The sequence below is a fragment of the Rhincodon typus genome, chromosome 34 (genome assembly GCF_021869965.1).
Source record: "Rhincodon typus isolate 14 chromosome 34, sRhiTyp1.1, whole genome shotgun sequence".
In the NCBI taxonomy this organism is placed as follows: Eukaryota; Metazoa; Chordata; class Chondrichthyes; order Orectolobiformes; family Rhincodontidae; genus Rhincodon; species Rhincodon typus.
In genome coordinates this window covers 9,057,213-9,072,334 of record NC_063365.1, presented here as the reverse complement: position 1 = coordinate 9,072,334, position 15,122 = coordinate 9,057,213, and the positions used below count along the sequence as shown (strand labels likewise).

The following is a 15,122-nucleotide window of genomic DNA, read 5'->3' as shown; positions in this document are numbered from 1 at the left end:
GAAAGCAAACCAACAAAGTTACCCCGTGCCATGATTTATTTATTTTAAACACGGCATGGTGTTGAAATGCACATTGCATTTTTAAAGCGGGTAAATGTAAGATAAAGCAAGTTTACCGCATCTCGGGAGCAATCAGTCAAGTGACTGGAAGCAGCCAACGACTGCAACTTCAGGACTATTGGAGTGACATAAATCAACTTTGTTCAAAGAAACGGAATCACTTTTCTCCATTTGTCTACATCTCCTCATCCATGACCCAAGAGGTAAAACATGTCAGATGACAAGTGAAAATTACACTTCCAACATTTATTTTTTCCCATATTGGAAGATTACGGAGCATTGACAAAGCATGAAATACAAATTCACAAAATGTAGCTTCACATAAAATGTCAGAAGTTTGAGAATCACTATGGATATAAGAAAAAATAATTTAATGAAGGAATTAGCTCAAACAGGGGAATCTGCGAGTGACTGGCAAATTTTGTGAAAACATTACAGTTACCGGTAACTATTTCCCTCAACCCTTTTACAAATTTGGCACCAACAACAGAATTATTTGTATATGACACATGGAAACAGTAAAACTGCGAAGATACAAACATAAGTTTGTAAAAAATAGTTATTTTTTCCAGGGAAGGACTTGAATGGATGATAAGCATTGCAAAACTAAAGGAGAAATTATTTCGTAAAGAATTAATTGGAAAGCAAAGCAGGTTTTTAAATGAAAAAATGCTGTAATCTCCCTGTAGTTTAAGACACTAAAAACCAATTTTATAACTGAAACAATGCATAAATGCTGCCACAAACAGAACAGTCAATATCTAAAGAAAAAATACAGGTTTACATTTTCTGAATTGATAACTGAATGATATCATGCACATTAACCAATTTATCCTCCAACACTGTCTGATCTGTTGTACATTTGCAGCATTGTTTGAGAAGATTTATCTATTCCTATATAGCAATCTGGTAGCTTAGTGATTACCTTACTGGACTGGTAAACCAAAGGCCAGGACTAATGAAAGGAGACAAGTTTGAATCCCACTGGAGTTGGGGTATTTCAATTTAATGAATGCAATAATTTTAAAAATGCTAGTCTCAGTAACCATTTAAGAGCCGGATTATAAAATTTCACGATTCCCCTAATGTCCTTTATGGAAGAAAACTAGCCTCCCTTATCCAGGTTCCAGAGGCACAGCAATGTGGTCAACTCTTAATTGCTTTTGTAATTGCCTGATAAGCTACCCAGTTTAAGGATGGAAATAAATGCTTGTCTTGTCTGTGATGCAAAATATAGGTAATTTTACTGCACTCGTTGGGAGGTGGTTACGGGAAGTGCAATACACAGCAAAATCCTAAAATCAATCTCAAAATTAGTTTGCATCTAATTAAGATAATTCACTTAATTTCACGTAGTTATTTTTGGGGGAGAGAAATTCTGAATATTTTCTATTTTGCATGGAGTCCAAAATGTAATTTAATCCCTAATGTTAATCCTATTGTAGCCAGTATAATCAGACATGCATTTAAATGAAATTCTGGCTCAAAATAATTAGCATCAAGATGATGATCCCTTCCTGGTCGAAAAGGATTCAGCCATGACTTGTATGGAGGGAGATTGAGAGAATTGTTAGTAGGAGGAGTTATCATTTCAGAGGCTGATTAAGATATTGTTTGAGTAAATCACCCCGTACCCTAGGAGACTGCATACCTTAGTTCACTCAATCCACTATAACATGAACATCACAATATCCTATAGTGCAAACTCCCAGGTTGGTTCACTGTTGTCCTCACGAGACATGAAAGATCAAATTGTTTTCATTCTGTTGTTAACTACAACTAAAGATGGCTATTTCCAGTACAAAAATCATTATTAAAAGATGAACATTGTTCATTAACACTAATCATTATCTCAATTATTTTCTGTAATATCCAATTCACTGCAAATGTTCCTGCAGTCCATACTGGATATCAACATTTAAGCAGAAAAACCCAGTAAATATTCAGCACAGGTATACACTTAAAAAAAATAAACTAACCCAAGGAGCAGGCACCATGCCCTCAACTATCTAACCATGGCATTATTACAATCTTACAACTCATTATACACTAGCCTAACTGAAGTAAAAATGGCAGGGGGGAAAAAAAAAACTACAATCCCTTCACATTCCAACAGTGTCCAAAATAAGTATACCACATCACAGCTATCCCATCTTTACAATCAAATTTGTATCACAATTTGCAAATATTATTGCACATTAACTATGAGAAAACAAATATACAAATGCGTTAAACATCTCTCTAACAAAGTACATGTATAACAATATTTCCCTCTACACAACAGTTTCAGCTGTGAATTTGGTTGACTCCTGGTGGGGGACCAGAGACACTTGACAGCGGAAATAAATTAAAACTGTTACATTCCATAATTGTACTGTATGGTAGGAAAGCAAGCAACTCAATGGCATTGAAATGGTACATTGATTTGTGAGGTAGTTCATCAATTATTTAAAAACCTCTTTTGATACGTTAGTTCTGTCGACTTGTGAAGCTCGTAATGTTTGTCTGGAACATAACCCTACTCCATTGATTCTAGTCAAGGTCGGCATTTTGACAAGTTGTATTAGGATAAACTAGTTAGAAATTAAACCACTATTACCGCAGGGCATTATGTCCTGTGAATTCCTAATACAACAAAGGAATTAACCAAATCACTCCTAATTAGAAATAACAGCTTATTGGGGCAAGATGATTTTATTAAAATAGGTTTGGTGCTGGCACTGACTCAAGATATAGAACTTGTTTTGTGCAGAATTCATTTGTGATGCTCAATCGTTGATGCCACATTTTCTCTTCCTACTTTTCAAGTTTCCATTGCCTTAGACAACTGAAGGTGAGCCTTTACCATCAGTTTGAATACTTAGTGTTACACCTAGTAGCCTTGCCCACCCAAAGTGGCTGCATTAAAATGTAAAACATACTCGGCTTCAGCTTTGGACGTGTAATGTAAACAGGTAGGCCACACAGTCAACCAAAATTTGTTGTGGACACTGGGTATTTTTATGTTTTTGACACACAATGACTTGTTGTCCTAGTCCACAACTAGCATTAAGCCAGAGCCAACTAGAGTAAAAAAGATCTTAGAATGTTTAAATGGTGTAAACCACTTCATGCAAGAGTGTGAGAAAAAGTAGCCTAACTAAGCTATCCCTCTGCGCACCGGATCTGGAACTTGTTTGTATTTTGAGATCATTTTTCCTCCCAAAACAGACCCAAATGTAATGATGTTAAATATCAGTCCGTTACAAATGTACAAGTCATGCTTTAGGGTTACTTGCCCTGTACTAAAGGTTGCTGTATTGAGTTACTGTATGTATATCCAACATAATTGAAAGTTGTATTCTATCTGGGAAACTGATTCCAATAAAATTAAAACACAGTTGGAGCTTTTTAAAAAGCTGGTCTACCCTCTCTAAAAGTTAGCGCAAACAGTAAGACCCCAGAGAGAGGGAGGCTAGTCATCTGCAACAGCCCAGAGGTCCTGCCGACGTTTCTAGGCTGCTGTCGGTATCCGATGCCAGCGTTGGATCTGTTGACATGGAGGACACATCATTGACAGATGAAGATGACGATGGATGATGAGAGCCATTGATCATTGCTGCACCTGTGCTATGAGAAATAAGGATGTCAGTCAGTAACATAGTGCACAGGGCATTTCTCAGCAACATACAATCACATAAAGCAATCACATCCATATCAGACAAACTGCATAAAGAAAAACTAATGCGGAGAGTGCACTTGAGCTGAAGGGCAACTAGAGACGGGCAATAAATGCTGGCCCAGCCAGCAATGCCAATGTCCCACGAGTATATAAAGAGATATAACATTTGTTTTAATGTGCAAACCTTACAGCAATAGGTTCAGAATGGCTTCTATAGCTGACATATTCTGTTAGTGGCTAGAGCAAGACTGCAGTGTCATGGACAGGAATTGCAGGGGCCAGGTAGCCAAGGTAGGGGTGAGGACTGCAGTGGGAGCAGGTACAAGGTGCCAATCTCCGTTTGTCAGGTCTGCTCATTAGTTTTTCACTTTTTAAAAGATTCAAAAACCCAGAAGATGACCCAAGCACCATCTCGGAGACTGACTGCTGGTTTTGGCTGAGGTGGGTTTGCTCCTTGTACTCTTTGCATGCCCTACACTTGACAAAGTACAGGAAATGCGTGGAAATTTGTTCAGGAACAAAAGGTTTTGGTTGGAACAGAACCCAATCACATGATGGGATCACTTGACAGCTCATTGGAGACTATGACTTTGCAGTCTGAAAGCCTTTCACATGACAACAGCCACCTTTGACTGCTATGTACAGAAAAGACAAGGAAACTACTCTCTCCTGTTATAACCTGGTTCAGGTGAGAGATCGATAGGACAACATTACCCCTCCTCCTCTCAAAAGCTGCAAGCTATTTGCTGTAAATCAACTGGAAGCATACCTACTGCAAGCAGATTCTTAAAGGAAGGCATTGACTCAGTACTAGTGCAACCAGGTCATCAACCCAAAGTAAACTGCTGCATCTGTAAAACATCCCTCCAGATCACTGACAGAACATTTGATCATGTTTCTTTCATTTCTAAACTCTAGCTTTTCTTAATTTGTCCTTTACCACCTTTGCATCAAGCTGATTTTTTAAAAAAAATTAAAACACTCTTTCAATATCTTTACCCAAGTTCCAGCAAATGTTAAGTCCCACCTTATTATTAATTCAAGGAATTTGGTAATCCTAGTTTCTTTATCCTGAACTACAGAGTTAAGCACAGACAACTGGGAATATCTGATCCACTTCAAATTCAAACACTTATGACCAACCCAGACGGTGGGTGACAAGAGAGGGGAACCAGTTCAATACCCCCACCCTACACACACTGAGCTGTTCATAACAACCAGGTTTAAGCAGCAACTTTCATTGCAGGGCCTTTTTTCATACAAGTTTGTGTTTTACTGATCAGTAATTAAAAGTAAACTAGACTTAAAGAAGTGAGCATAAGTTAGCAATCTGGATTTAAAATGATACTTATGTTAATTCAGCTCTTATCAATAGTATTGGCCAAAAGAAATTGGGGTTAATCGCCCCCATCAGTTTCAACGAGATGATACTGAGCAAGGGAGTAAATTACTGCAGATGCTGGAATCTGAACAAAATGCTGGAAATCACAGCAGGTCACGCAGCATCCATGGAGGCAGAGCAAATTAATGTTGAGTCTCGATGACTCTTCAGAACTTTGAAGAAGAGTTAGAGTCATTGAATGTACAGCACAGAAACAGACCCTTTGGTCCAATTCGTCTATGCCAACTAGATATCCTTATATTAATCCAGTCCAACTTGCCAACATTTGGCCCATATCCTTCTAAACCCTTCGGATTCACATGCCCATCCAGACACCTTTTAAATGTTGTAATTGTACCAGCCTCCACTACTTCCTCTGGCAGCTCATTCCATACACGCATCACCCTCTGCGTGAAAAAGTCACCCCTTAGGTCCCTTTTAAATCCTTTCCCTCTCATCTTAAACTTATGCCCCTCTAGTTTTGGACTCCATTACTTTGGGCAAAAGACCTTGGCTATTCACCCTATCCATGCCCCTCATGATTCTATAAACCTCTTTAAAAGTCACCCCTCAGCCTCCAACGCTCCAGGGAAAATAGCTCCAACCTATTCAGCCTCTCCCTATAGCTCAAACCCTGGCAACATCCTTGTAAATCTTTTCAATTTTCATAACATCCATCGTATAGCAGACACATCAGAATTGAACACAGTTTTCCAACTGGCCTAACCAATGTTCTGTTCAGCCAGAACATAACCTCCCAACTCCTATACTCAATGCACTGACCAATAAAGGCAAGCATACCAAACACCTTCTTCACTATCCTGTCTACCTGCGATTCCACATTCAAGGAGCTATGAACCTGCACTCCAAGGTCTCTTTGTTCAGAAACATTCCCCAGGACCTTACCATTAAGTGTATAAGTCCTGCCCTGATTTGCCTTTCCAAAATGCAGCACCTCACATTTATCCAAATTAAATTCTATCTGCCACTCCTCAGCCTATTGGCCCATCTGATCATGAACCTGTTGTACTCGGAGGTAAATTTCTTTGCTGTCCACTACACCTCCAATTTTGGTGTCGTCTGCAAACTTACTAACCGTACCTCCTACATTCACATCCAAATCATTTAGACAAATGACAAAAAGCAGTGGAGCCAGCACCGATCCTTGTGGCACACCACTGGTCACAGGCCTCCAGCCTGAAAGGCAACCCTCCACCACCACCCTCTGTCTTCTACCTTCGAGCCAGTTCTGTATCTGAATGACTAGTTCTCCCTGTATTCTGTGTAATCTAATCTTGCTGACCAGTCTACCATGCAGAACCTTGTTGAATGCCTTACTGAAGTCCGTATAGATCACGTCCACTGCTCTGCCCTCATCAATCCTCTGTTACGTCTTCAAAAAAAAACTAAATCAAGTTAGTGAGACACAATTTCCTCATGCACAAAGCTATGTGGACTATCCCTAACCAGTCCTTGCCTTTCCAAATACATGCAAATCCTGTCTCTCAGGATCCCCTCAAACAACTTACCCACCACTGATGTCAGCCTCACCAGTCTATAGTTCCCTGGCTTTTCCTTACTACCTTTCTTAAATAGTGGCACCATGTTAGTTAACTTCCAGTCTTCCGGCACCTCACCTGCAGCTACTGATGCCATGTAGACACAAAACGTTAGCTTGCTCTCTCCTCACAGATGCTGCCTGACCCCCTGGATTCCCAGCATTTTTTGATACTGATTATGGATTGCACACAAGTGACAAAAATAGCGCCCCAGCACCAGCATTAGGAAAAACAAGTGCAGTTTAAAGCTCACACTGTATTGGTGGTGAAGGGGGGGGTGGGGTGGTGGTGTTTGTGGTAGTGGGGAAGAGAAGTTGGAAATAGATACAAAGCGATTTTATGCTTCGTAACCTTGTAATGTTTTCATAACTCTGATGTCGCATAATTTGAGGTACTGTACCAGTACAAGCTGCACTTCGGTGGTTACAAACAAACTTAAATTCTGCACATGCCTGAAGATGGGGATTTACATTCAGGGATAAAAATCTTTTGACTACAGAGATTTCAGATGATGTTTGTTTGCCACAGTGAATCTTCCTATGGGAAGCACAGGTCTTGGGTAGAGATAGTAGGAACTGCCGATGCTGGAGAATCTGAGATAACAAAGTGTAGAGCTGGATGAACACAGCAGGCCAAGCAGCATCAGAGGAGCAGGAAGGCTGACGTTTCGGGTCTAGACCCTTCTTCAGAAATGGGGGAGGGGAAGGGGGTTCTGAAGTAAATAGGGAGAGAGGGGGAGGCGGATAGAAGATGGATAAAAGGAGAAGATAGGCGGAGTGGAGACAGACAGGTCAAGGAGGTGGGGTTGGAGCCAGTAAAGGCGAGTGTAGGTGGGGAGGTAGGGCGGGGATAGGTTGGCCCAGGGAGGATGGACAGGTCAAGGAGGCGGGGTGAGGCTAGTAGGTAGGAGATGGGGGTGGGGCTTGAGGCAGGAGGAGGGAATAGGTGGGCAGAAGGACAGGTTAGGGAGGCAGGGACGAGCTGGGCTGGTTTTGGGATGTGGTAGGGGGAGGGGAGATTTTGAAGCTTGTGAAGTCTACATTGATACCATTGGGCTGCAGGTTCCCAAGCAAAATATGAGATGCTGTTCCTGCAACCTTCGGGTGGCATCATTGTGGCACTGCAGGAGGCCCAGGATGGACATGTCGTTCAAGGATTAGGAGGGGGAGTTGAAATGGTTCGCGACTGGGAGGTGCAGTTGTTTGTTGCGAACCGAGCGTAGGTATTCCACAAAGCGGTCCCCAAGCCTCCACTTGGTTTCCCCGAAGAGGTGGAGGCCACAACAGGAACAGCAGATGCAGTTTACCACATTAGCAGATGTGCAGGTCAACATCTGTTTGATGTGGAAGGTCTTCTTGGGGCCTGGGATGGGGGTGAGGGGAGAGGTGTAGGGGCAGGTGTAGCACTTCCTGTGGTTGCAGGGAAAAGTGCCGGGTGTGGTGGGGCTGGAGGGGAGTGTGGAGCGGACAAGGGAGCCACGGAGAGAGTGGTCCCTCCGGAAAGCAGATAAGGGTGGGGAGGGAAAACTGTTTTTGGTGGTGGGGTCAGATTGCAGATGACGGAAGTGTTGGAGGATGATGCGTCGGATCCAGAGGTTGGTGGGGTGGTATGGGAGGACGAGAGGGATTCTGTTTTGGTTGTTATTGCGGGGAGTGGGTGTGAGGGATGAGTTGCGGGAAATGCAAGAGTCACAGTTGAGGGCATTTTCGACCACTGTGGAGGGGAAGTTGCGGTCCTTGAAAAACGAGGACATCTGGGATGTCCAGGAGTGGAATGCCTCATCTCGGGAGCAGATGCGGCGGAGGCGAAGGAATTGGGAATAGGGGATGGCATTTTTGCAGTAAGGTGGGTGGGAGGAGGTGTACTCCAGGTAGCTGTGGGAGTCGGTGGGCTTGAAATGGATATCGGTTTCCAGATGGTCGCCAGAGATGGAGATGGAGAGGTCCAGGAAGGAGCGAGAGGTATCGGAGATGGTCCAGATGAACTTAAAAGGTTGGGGTGGAAGGTGTTAGTGAAGTGGATGAACTGTTCGAGCTCCTCGTGGGAGCGTGAGGCGGTGCCGATACAGTCATCGATATAACAGAGGAAGAGGTTGGGGATAGGGCCAGCGTAGCTTCGGAAGAGGGATTGTTTCACGTATCCTACGAAGAGGCAGGCATAGCTTGGGCCCATGTGGGTACCCTGTGGACACACCCTTTCTTGGGTACATGCTCGTGGTGGGCAAAGGACATTTAAAGGCTTTACTTAGAGCAGTTTTGATATAGAGTTGGGAGTCCCAGGAGAAGCTCGCCTAGGATCAGCGCAATCTAACAAAAAGCAGTGCTGCCTCCTTTGAAAGCAAGTGAGTATCAGAGGTAGCAGGAAGTGCAAGGAGAGGAAATTCTGAGCCAGCAACTCAATCCTGAGCCTGTGATATCCTATCCTATTTGTTGCAGAAACTTCTGCCACAACTTAACTCTGGCTGGTTCATTAGTGTCCTTGAGGGAAGGAAATTGGTCATCCTTCCTGGTCTAGACTACATGCGACTCCAGACCCACAGAACTGCTCTCTGTGGGTCAGCAACATTCACAACTGTGAATGAAGAGAGAGTTTGGTCTTAGCAGCCACTTACACAACCAGCAGAACTCTACTAAATACCCTAGGATCAAGAGCAGTTATTGTTACTGTGATAGATGAACAACAGCAGACCCAGATATGCCACACATAAATGACCATTTTGAATTCACCTCAACCATGATTTAGTCATTAGCAGTAATAAAAAGATCATGTCACAAATGTTTTTTTGAAATGTTACGTTTCAAAGTTCAATCACCAATTGCTTCTGTTATATTTTAAAGCAATTATCAACAATCAGACACTTCCTCTTTCAACCCTTCCTTTGAATCCTGAAGTAAACTGTTAATATAATTATACACAGATCACAAGAAAATCAAGCACATATTTAGGTACGGGAATATTTTAGTTTTCACTGAAGGATAATCTTGTACAATGAAGTGTTACTCCCCCAGTGCTGGCTTGTGATCAGAGACTTGATCCAAGCATTCAACCAAGAATAGGGAAAACTTTTATCCAGGTTTCCAAATCTGTCAGGAGTAAGAGAAAACAAGGTAGAGCCCCTCACACTGAGTATTCTGCTCTGACTGCTTCCTTCAGCACCTCTGCCATTTTGGTACAATTTAACTTCTCTGAACTGCTACATATAGTGAGCTGACCAGCTCTGAGGTGTTAGTGCTGGGAGAGTGGAGAACAATTTCCTCTTAAAGGCATACTCATCCAGAAAAAGAATCAGTGTGGTTTTACTAAACTGGAAAAATGATGGGCTCCTTTAATTGTCCAAGGTGATTTACTTCTGTTGTGGGCAATTGCCAAAGATGTTCGGACCTTTGCAGCCTCTAATTTTATTCTGCTGCTGAGTGAATGGTTACATACGAATTAAAGAATCAGGAACAGGAAAAAACCATTTGGTCCCTCGAGCTTGCTTCACCGTTCAATTAGATAGATGATGGTCAATCTGTTTGTAACCTCAACTTCACTTGCCTGCCTGCTCTCTTCTGATTCCCTTGTTAACGAATGATTTAAATATTTTTCCTAAACATTTCTATAAATATTTCTGTTCAATGACTGCATTAATAATACAATTCTGTTATCTGGGGAAAACAGTTCCACAGACTCCTGACAAAAAAATTTCTCATCTGTTTTAATGGGAGACACACTAATTATAAATTGTTGCTCAGGAGACCCAAGGAAATAAGAACAGGAGGCGGCCATTCAGCCCCTTGAGCCTGCTCCACCATTCAATAGGATCATGGCTGATCCGACATCCCACACGTTCGGTTTCCCGTCCTTTCCTCATAATCCTCCATTCCCTGACGGAGAATCTATTTTCAGAATCAAGAATCTATTTCAGCCTTAAATATACAAAGTCTCTGCTCCCATAGCTCTCTGTGACAAGATGTTTACCATTTGCACAGATGAACGTATCAAGCTATTGTATGCTCAGAAATAATATATAATTGGTGAGCATGCAAAGAAAATAGTGCAACGGAAGTAACTTCCTATCATAATTACAGACCCAAATTGTAGTTAAATTTAAACTACCAGTGGGATAAGGCACAATGGCAAGCTGACACCGAAAATGAGATAAAGTCTATAAACTTTCTACCCTACTCCTGATAGAACAAAGTTTTTTCTTCATGTAAAGAAATTGAATTTTCTAATCCTTAAAAATTAAAGGACAAAGAACGAAGAAAATTACAGCACAGGAACAGGCCCTTTGGCCCTCCAAGCATACTGCCTGTCACAACTAAAACCCCCTACCCTTCCGGGGACCGTATCCCTCTATTCCCATCCAATTTGTATGTTTGTCAAGACGCCCTTTAAAAGTCACTATAGTATCTGCTTCCACTACGTCCCCTGGCAGCGAGTTCCAGGTGCCCACCATCCTCTGTGTAAAAAAAAAACTTGCCTTGTACATCACCTTTACACCCTTCCCCTCACACCTTAAACTCATGGCGACTGATAACTGACTCTTCCACCCTGGGAAAAAACTTCTGACTGTCCAGTCTGTCCATGCCCTTCATAATCTTGTAGACCTCTATCAGGTTGCCCCTCAACCTCTGTCATTCCAGTGAGAACAACCCAAGTTTCTCCAACTTCTCCTCATAGCTAAGTCACAAATAACAAGGCAAGAATCAGAATTTTGAGCTAAACCCATTATATTATCAGATAATTTTAGTTAAGAAATTTACAATTAAAAGTTCATGGAATGTATCAAAACAACATCTTGTACAGTATAATCAACTCATTGCATGTAGATTTACAGTCATCCTTTGTTAATTCAATCGATCAAATTTCCACAGAATTATGCATATATCACATAGTACAGAAATATGTTGCTGTCATCTGTAACACAGCTAATTTGTTGCAAACTCAGCAGCATAGAAAGAGATGTTTAATCGATTATTTAGATTTATTTAAACAGAATGACTGCTAACATTCAGATAATGAACTCTACAAAGATATATATGTGACAGTAATTAAGGCAAGTTTACAGAAACAGGAATGAACTGGAAAAAACAGTTTATAAAATTCACAAACTGATAGCATTTATGTCCAAATTATGCAGAACCATTACCATTGCCCTGCTTCGCAGACGTTTTTAATAAATTCACAACACATACGTACAGCTTGAGGAAATAAAACCAGTACTGACAACTCGACAAGCACATCTGCACAAATCATTGGCCAGAGAACTATGCTGGAACATTGTGACATAGCAATAAATAACTTAAATACCCATGGGCTTCAAACTGATGCAAAGCCAATTTAATGTACAATACCTCTCTCTGACTCTCAAATACTCCCAAGCCAAACCAACCATCCTTCTCTCCCACCTATCTGCTCCTCCCATCTCACTGACCAATCCCCGCCACTATCTGCTATCACCATCCCACCTACCTTCCTCAGTCCAAACCCCCCCTCTTTCTATTTATTTCAGAGCTCCCTTCCCCTCCCCCATTTCTGAAGGGTCCAGACCTGAAACGTCAGCTTTCCTGCTCCTCTGATGCTGCCTGGCCTGCTGTGTTCCTCCAGCTCCACACTGTTATCTCAACCATTATTTTTTCTCTTTTCAGGAGCCTCACCATAAGGTTCTGCTGCAGGCTAAGAACCAGATCAGAGATACAATTCTACAGTCATGTCATAATCAATTGACAATAGACTGAGCTATTGCTATCTCTGTATCACGTACAAGCAAGAAATTCTGCAGATGTTAGAAGTGTGCAATTTGCTGCTGCAATAATGCAGTGCTCCCAGCAGATGGTAGTGCTGCACTGTTTACAGTTATAATGTTTTTGAGCAAAAACACCATCAAATGCATGCCGATTCTACCCTTCTGCAATATTGTCTTGAAAATGCTCAAAAATTACAGAGCAATTGGTCTAAATTCCAGGTAGATAGTTACCAGTTGAAAATACCAAACCCAGAAACATGCACGCTACAGTTATTCCACATTGCTGGCTCATCAGAATCAGTCCCTTGCCATGAAAATCCAAAAGAAAACAAACAATAGCCCCAGATTACTTCAGACTTTCGGGGAGAAATGAGGAGTGTTTTAGGGACTGTACACATGATTAGAAGGGTCCTTTCTGATTGTAACTGCATTGCCACGTTCTAAGACTTGAAGCCATTCAAAAGTAAAAGTGTTTTATTTACTTTAAAATGTGTTCCCTTTATTGGGGATCAAACCAATGGCCAAACAGCTCAACTTGAATCACAATATCCATTCCAAATTATTTCAAACCAACCTGCATTTAGGTGAAGGTTAGAAAGTTAAATATCTCTCTCTGTAGATGACTGAAGAGATTTACTGTTACAAATACACCCCTTTTTGAAATTTGGTACCAAGATATTCTTGCAATAACTAACCTAAAGGAGGTGGCTGTCCTCTTATAACACCATTCTTCATTCTCTCTTCCCACTCCAGCACTTCCTTGTATATCAACTCTGCAGACAACAAATATGAGATTAATTGGTTTATTAAAACACAGGCTTATAGGGTGTAATAACCACAAGACTGCAACAACTATTATATCTACATCATTTAGGAAAGAAGAATAACTTTGGTGCTCATCCTGAAAATACCAAACCCAGAAACATGCACGCTACAGTTATTCCACATTGCTGGCTCATCAGAATCAGTCCCTTGCCATGAAAATCCAAAAGAAAACGAACAATAGTCCCAGATTACTTCAGACTTTCTGAGAGGAGTGTTTTAGGGATTGTACACTGCAAAAGGGTTACACATCTGTGATCTCCTCTGGAGTGGGAAGACTGGATATAGTTGTAGTGACTGCTTTGCAAAACATTCCCATTCAGTTCCCAGGTGTGTTCCCAAACACAGTTGTCCATCATTTTAGATAACAAGGTGTAGAGCTGGATGAAAACAGCAGGCCAAGCAGCATCAGAGGAGCAGGAAGGCTGATGTTTCCCTTCTTCATTTTTTCTGAAGAAGGGTCGAGGCCCGAAATGTCAGCCTTCCTGCTCCTCTGATGCTGCTTGGCCTGTGTTCATCCAGCTCTACACCTTGTTATCACAGATTCTCCAGCATCTGCAGTTCTTACTATCTCTGTCCATCATTTTAATTCTTTCAGCTTCCCAAAATTTCAGTGAAGCTCACTGCAAGCTCAAGGAATGCCACTTTGTCATTTGATGAGCTGCTTTACAATGTTCTGGATTCCCTATCAAGTTTGACAACTTCAGGTCATAATTTGAGACCCAGTTTTGAGATGCTTGATTCGATTGCTGGCTTGGTTTTGAGACAGCAGCTGTTGGTAATTATTCTGCTATTTTGCTTATTCTTCTACCAGACAAATCTTTCATTTCTATGCTTACCTCATTATCATTGCTTTTCACCGTTGTCCTATCATGGAATCTGTTTTCACCAGAGACTTTCCCTTCTATCCTTGGCCTCGCACCCCATCCCCTCCTTCTTCTGCTTCTGTTCTTGCTTTTAACCTGTTACGTCTTCATCTTTTAAAGTCTGATGGAAGTTTTTCCAAGTTGGAGTTATAAGGTGGGGCTAGATAGACTGGGACCTTTTTCCACTGGAGTGTATAAAGATTTATAAAAATCATGAGGGGTACAGATAAGATGAATGACAGGTGCCTCTTCCCGAGGGTGGAGGAATTCAAAACTAGGGGGCATTTTTAAAGGTGAGGGGAAAAAGATTTTTAAAAAAAGACATGAGGTCAACTTTGCTTTTAAACAGTGTGATTCGTGTGTGGAATGAACGTCCAGAGGAAGTGGTGGATGCTGGTACAGTTACAATATTTAAAAGACATTTAGATAAGTATATAAATAAGAAAATGTTTGGAAGGATATGAGCCAAGTGAAGGCAGGTGAGACTAGGTTAGTTTGGGATTATGGTTGGCACAAACTGGTTGGACTGAAGGGTCCGATTTTGTGCTATATGATTCTGTGACTCTCATAACTTGACCCAGATCAGCTGGTTTCTGGGTTGTGAGCCATACATTTGACCTAACATGCACATTTGGATTCTGTCGAAATCGACTTCACTGGGAATTGCCCAGAATGTCTGAACTTCCAATAATCAATCTCCCTGCTCCCCAGGAACCGCCATGAATGGATTCAGAATCTGAATCCAGAGTCTGAGAGTTTGGGCATTACTGCAGTACGTCACTTTGGTAGTCGCCCAAGAAATGCAAGACAGTTTAAAACCTATTTGAACATCAAGGTAACTAAAAACCTGACACTCAATCACTCTCACTGACATCTTGAGCCCCCAAACCTGCCAACCCACCTGTTCATTCATTCTCAAAACATCCTACACTGGATTTCCAAACCCATCATACGACAGGTTAGACCTCTCTGACCCACCGGCTTCTGATTGTTTACTGAGGGACTGGTGTGCTGCTCATTTCTGGAGAAACTGTATCAAGAA

The 15,122-nt window shown here is 41.7% G+C and overlaps 1 protein-coding gene across 3 annotated transcripts in view; it reads right to left on the bottom strand.

Moving 5' to 3' along the window:
- Nucleotides 1–291: 291 nt before the first annotated feature.
- The window catches only part of mapk8a (mitogen-activated protein kinase 8a), a 56,588-nt gene continuing 41,757 nt past the window's right edge, over nt 292–15,122 (bottom strand). For 2 of the 3 annotated variants that reach the window (XM_020517716.2, XM_020517715.2), the window contains exons 11-12: nt 13,088–13,165; nt 292–3,664 (exon numbers count right to left, since the gene is read on the bottom strand). In XM_020517716.2, the coding sequence (XP_020373305.2) occupies nt 3,519–3,664; nt 13,088–13,165 (224 nt within the window). In that variant the 3' untranslated portion in view covers nt 292–3,518. Of the gene's footprint in view, nt 3,670–13,087; nt 13,166–15,122 lie in introns of all 3 variants that reach the window. The other variant, XM_020517718.2, reaches the window with a different exon arrangement.